This window comes from Trachypithecus francoisi, unplaced genomic scaffold (assembly GCF_009764315.1).
Source record: "Trachypithecus francoisi isolate TF-2019V2 unplaced genomic scaffold, Tfra_2.0 Lachesis_group3, whole genome shotgun sequence".
In the NCBI taxonomy this organism is placed as follows: Eukaryota; Metazoa; Chordata; class Mammalia; order Primates; family Cercopithecidae; genus Trachypithecus; species Trachypithecus francoisi.
Window position 1 is genome coordinate 44,822,310 of NW_022681468.1, and position 5,200 is coordinate 44,827,509.

At 40.5% G+C, this 5,200-nt stretch overlaps 1 protein-coding gene across 1 annotated transcript; it reads left to right on the forward strand.

Annotated features, from left to right (window-relative positions):
• Positions 1–1,851: 1,851 nt before the first annotated feature.
• Positions 1,852–3,554, forward strand: LOC117069533 (eukaryotic translation initiation factor 2 subunit 3-like). The gene has a single exon (XM_033187843.1). It carries the CDS (start codon positions 1,858–1,860, stop codon positions 3,268–3,270), a length of 1,413 nt encoding a protein of 470 aa, XP_033043734.1. The 5' UTR covers positions 1,852–1,857; the 3' UTR covers positions 3,271–3,554.
• The last annotated feature ends 1,646 nt before the right edge of the window (positions 3,555–5,200 follow it).

Consider the following 5,200-nt stretch of genomic DNA (forward strand, 5'->3'; position numbering starts at 1 on the left):
TGGGAAGATGTTTGTAATGTAAAGGGTGATATGAAAGGAGACTATTTTAGGTAGAAGACAAAGGTCTGGAGTCAGAAAGAAGTTAGGGGTATTTGAGGAAGGAAAGGTAGATGTTGAAATCAGAAAGTTAGCAAGGACCATATTATGTAGACCCTCAGAGGCCATAGTAAGGAGTGCAGATTTTATTGAGAGTGTAACAACCTGTCATTAGAGTTTTTAATTCAGGGGTTGGAATGAAGATATAACCTGATTTGTTTTGAAAACGTTAGTCTGCCTACTGTAAGGTAAAATGACTATAAAGATTCAATAGTGGGGTCTGGCACGGTGGCGCATGCCTGAAATCCCAGTACTTTAGGATGCTGAGGCAGGCAGATCACTTGAGGTCAGGAGTTCAAGACCAGCCTGGCCAACGCGGTGAAACCCCGTCTCTACCAAAAATACAGAAATTAGCTGGGCGTGGTGGTGCACACCTGTAGTCTCAGCTACTCAGGGGGCTGAGGCAGGAGAATCGCTCTTGAACTTGGGAGGTGGAGGTTGCAGTGAGCTGAGATCCCACCACTGCACTCCAGCCTGGGCAACAGAGTGAGACTCCATCTCAACAAAAATAAATAAAATAAAATAAAATAAAATAAAATAAAAAGGATTCAACAGTGGAACCACAGTTTTGATGACTACCAAAGACCATTACATAATTTTCAAGTCTCACATTGAAACTGGATATGAGAATTTTGGAATTTAGATGGCATGTTATAGCTCCTTTGAGGGACACCTAAAGAAAGCTTTAGGCTTCCAAATTATGAAAGACTGACTTGGTGGAATATTTGAAGGTTAAAATCTGTTTCTTATTAACTCATGTAGTTCACTCAGGACTAAAAATTATTTATGCCAACTGTATGCAAATGCGGCCATACGCTAAGCACTGAACCCTTTGTGTTCTAAGAAGATATCTTAGAATTTGCATATACAGTAAAGGACATTAGTCAGCGATCGTTCCCATGGTATTCATTTTTAAAAAGAATGTGTTGTGTTTATTTGTTGACTAGCAATGATGCCTCCTATTTCCAGTACTTATTTGAAACTGTTTTATTCTGCAGTCTAATTAAGATCATGCTTAAACTAAGTTAAATAGGTTTTTGTTTCTGTATGCTCTATCACTGTTGCCAAAACGTGTTCTTCATGACATTACTACTAATAGATGCTCTATGAAAATAAAACTGCGGCCGGGCGCGGTGGCTCAAGCCTGTAATCCCAGCACTTTGGGAGGCCGAGAGGGGCGGATCACGAGGTCAGGAGATCGAGACCATCCTGGCTAACACGGTGAAACCCCGTCTCTACTAAAAAATACAAAAAAACTAGCCGGGCGCGGTGGCGGGCACCTGTAGTCCCAGCTACTCGGGAGGCTGAGGCAGGAGAATGGCGTAAACCCGGGAGACGGAGCTTGTAGTGAGCTGAGATCCGGCCACTGCACTCCAGCCTGGGCGACAGAGTGAGACTCTGTCTCAAAAAAAAAAAAAGAAAAAAAGAAAAGAAAAACTGCTTCTGTAATTAAATAACCTTTAGGAACACATGTCTTCTCTCAACAAATTAAGAATGCATATTAGAAAATACAAAGTTCTAAGATGTTCCACAGTTAGGAAATTTTGTTTTTATATGTGCTGAATCTTCCATTTATCAATCTAGACTACATAATTTTCACTTATATCAACATCTCAAAGAATTAGTGTTCTACAAAACAGCTTTCAAAAATGTTATTCTAGGTTGTTCAGTTAGTCATGTTGTTTCCAGACGCTTTCCCTCATTTCATTCCTTGTGTCCTAAAGTACTGTTTCAAAACCCACAAGGCGATCTTCAGGCAACATGGCGGCTGGAGAAGCTGGAGTGACTCCGGGGCAGCTGCATCTTTCGCGTCAGGATCTCACCACATTGGACGTTACCAAGTTGACGCCACTTTCACGCGAAGTTAGCAGCAGACAAGCCACAATTAATATAGGTACAATTGGTCATGTAGCTCATGGGAAATCCACAGTCGTCAAAGCTATTTCTGGAGTTCACACGGTCAGGTTCAAAAATGAACTAGAAAGAAATATTACAAACAAGCTTGGATATGCTAATGCTAAGATTTATAAACTTGAGGACCCAAGTTGCCCTCGGCCAGAATGTTATAGATCTTGTGGGAGCAGTACACCTGATGAGTTTCCTACAGACATTGCAGGGACCAAAGGGAACTTCAGATTAGTCAGACATGTTTCCTTTGTTAACTGTCCTGGCCATGATATTTTGATGGCTACTATGCTGAATGGTGCAGCAGTGATGGATGCAGCTCTTCTGTTGATAGCTGGTAATGAATCTTGTCCTCAGCCTCAGACGTCTGAACACCTGGCTGCTATAGAGATAATGAAGCTGAAGCATATTTTGATTCTACAAAATAACATTGATTTGGTGAAAGAAAATCAGGCTAAAGAACAATACGAGCAGATCCTTGCATTTGTCCAAGCTACAGTAGCAGAGGGAGCTCCCATTATTCCAATTTCGGCTCAGTTGAAATACAATATTGAAGTTTGTGAGTACACAGTAAAGAAAATTCCAGTACCCCCAAGAGAGTTTACTTCAGAGCCCCAGCTTATTGTTATTAGATCTTTCGATGTCAACAAACCTGGCTGTGAAGTTGATGACCTTAAGGGAGGTGTAGCTGGTGGTAGTATCCTAAAAGGAGTATTAAAGGTGGGCCAGGAGATAGAAGTAAGACCTGGTATTGTTTCCAAGGATAGTGAAGGAAAACTTATGTGTAAACCAATCTTTTCCAAAATTGTATCACTTTTTGCAGAGCAGAATGATCTGCAATATGCTGCTCTAGGCGGTCTTATTGGAGTTGGAACAAAAATTGACCCCACTTTGTGCGGGGCTGACAGAATGGTGGGGCAAGTACTTGGTGCAGTCGGAGCTTTACCTGAGATATTCACAGAATTGGAAATTTCCTATTTCCTGCTTAGACGGCTTCTAGGTGTACACACTGAAGGAGACAAGAAAGCAGCAAAGGTTCAAAAGCTGTCTAATGAAGTGCTCATGGTGAACATAGGATCCCTGTCAACAGGAGGGAGAGTTAGTGCTGTCAAGGCCGATTTGGGTAAAATTGTTTTGACCAATCCAAAGTGCACAGAGGTAGGAGAAAAAATTGCCCTTAGCCGAAGAGCTGAAAAACACTGGTGTTTAATTGGTTGGGGTCAGATAAGAAGAGGAGTGACAATCAAGCCAACAGTAGATGATGACTGAAGAATACCAGTTAAATAATACATTCAGATGGAGTTGGAAGTTGGAATTTCTCTTAACAACCAAGGGGTTTATTTTCAAAGCAATATTGGGGAATTGATTTCACAGTTCGTTACCTTAGTAGGTAATTGTAAGGTTATTCTTTTTTTTTGTTATGAAAACTTAGGGACTACAATTAATATAAAAATTGGCATAATGTTGGATTGAATCTACATTTTGGCAGAAGTTAAGCATTCCCACATAATGTCAAAGTTATACATCATGCAGTTTTGTTTTTTTTGTTTTATTTTATTTTGTTTTTGAGTCTGGTTCTGCTGCCCAGGCTGGAGTGCAGTGGTGTGATCCTCAACCTCTGCCTCCTGGGTTTAAGCGATTCTCCTGCCTCAGCCTCCCGAGTAGCTGAGATTACAGGTGTGTGCCACCACACCTCGCTAATTTTTGTATTATCAGTAGAGACGGGGTTTCGGCATGTTGGCCAGGCTGGTCTCTCTTGACCTCAGGGTGATCAGTCCACCTCAGCCTCACAAAGTGCTGGGATTACAGGCATGAGCCACCTTGCCCAGCCCACATCATACAGTTTGAAATGAAACTTTGCCACAACCAGCCTTTGCTGTAGCACACACATATATCACTGAACCTGCTTGAAATAAAGTTTTTTTTCTTTTTCATGATTCGTCTTTGAGTACCTCCAGGCTGAAGGACTGTTGTACCAGTTAAAACTTAAAGGCACAAATTCTCCTTGAAGAACTTCTCCCTTTTCTTTGGCTCCATATTTTATGTTGCTTTATCATTGAAATTTTGCATGAAAAGGAAATTAATGGGTTCAAATGAAATTGTCCTTTGAAGCATGATTACTTGTTCCCATGGACAGATATTTTTCTCCCCTTGCTCTTCCTGGCCTGAAACACAGGAAACCAGAGTCAGAAGTTATCTCCCTCTCCCTGTCATGCCTTGAGATTTTTTTCTGCATTGTTTTATGCCTGAAATCCAATAGTCTTCCTCCATTGGAAAATACTGTTATACCAAATAATTCTAGATGAGTAACAAAGATCTTCCTAGGCCTTCATTTTATGTTTTTTCTTAACTGTTAAGATTGTGACACAGATTATAATATTACTAATTTTTGGATGTTTCGAAAGGTCAAGAAGTAAAAGATGTTAGAAAGTAGTGAGTAAGTCCTTTTGATTTTTAACTTATTCCCCATGTCCCTATACTTGTGTGCTTTTCCCTTTTTTTTTTTTTTTTTTTTTTTTGAGACGGAGGCTCACTCTGTCACCTAGGCTAAAGTACAGTGGCACAATCTTGGCTCACTGCAACCTCTGCCTCCCTGGTTCAAGTGATTCCCATGCTTCAGCCTCCCATGTAGCTGAGATTACAGGCACGTGTCACCATACCTGGCTAATTTTTGTGTTTTTGGTAGAGATAGGGTTTCACTATGTTATCAAGGCTGGTCTTGAACTCCTGACCTCAGGTGATCTGTCTGCCTCTGCCTTCCAAAATGCTGGGATTACAGGCGTGAGCCACTGTGCCCGGCTTATTTTTCTTTATGTTTTTGCTTCATAAGAGGCTCTGTTGAGCAGTGATTTACAACTCACTGACAATAGAATTGCTGGGGAAGCTTTAAAACAAACAAAAAAAAAGATGCCCCACAGAGATTCTGATTTTAATTGTTCTGATTTAATTGGGATGGTTTTGCTAGACCTGGTATTCTTAGTTAACGGGTTTTTTTCTTTTATTACTTTGAATATATTATGCTACTCCCTTCCGATATGAAAGGTTTCTGCTGAGAAATCCACTGATAATGTTATGGCAGTTCCCTTATATATGATGAATTGCTTTTCTCTTGCTGCAAAGTTTGATTATAATGAATGCTGGTAGGGTTCTTTTTTGGTTCTATCCTAGTTGGAGTCTTTTGAGCTTGTCAAATTTGTAT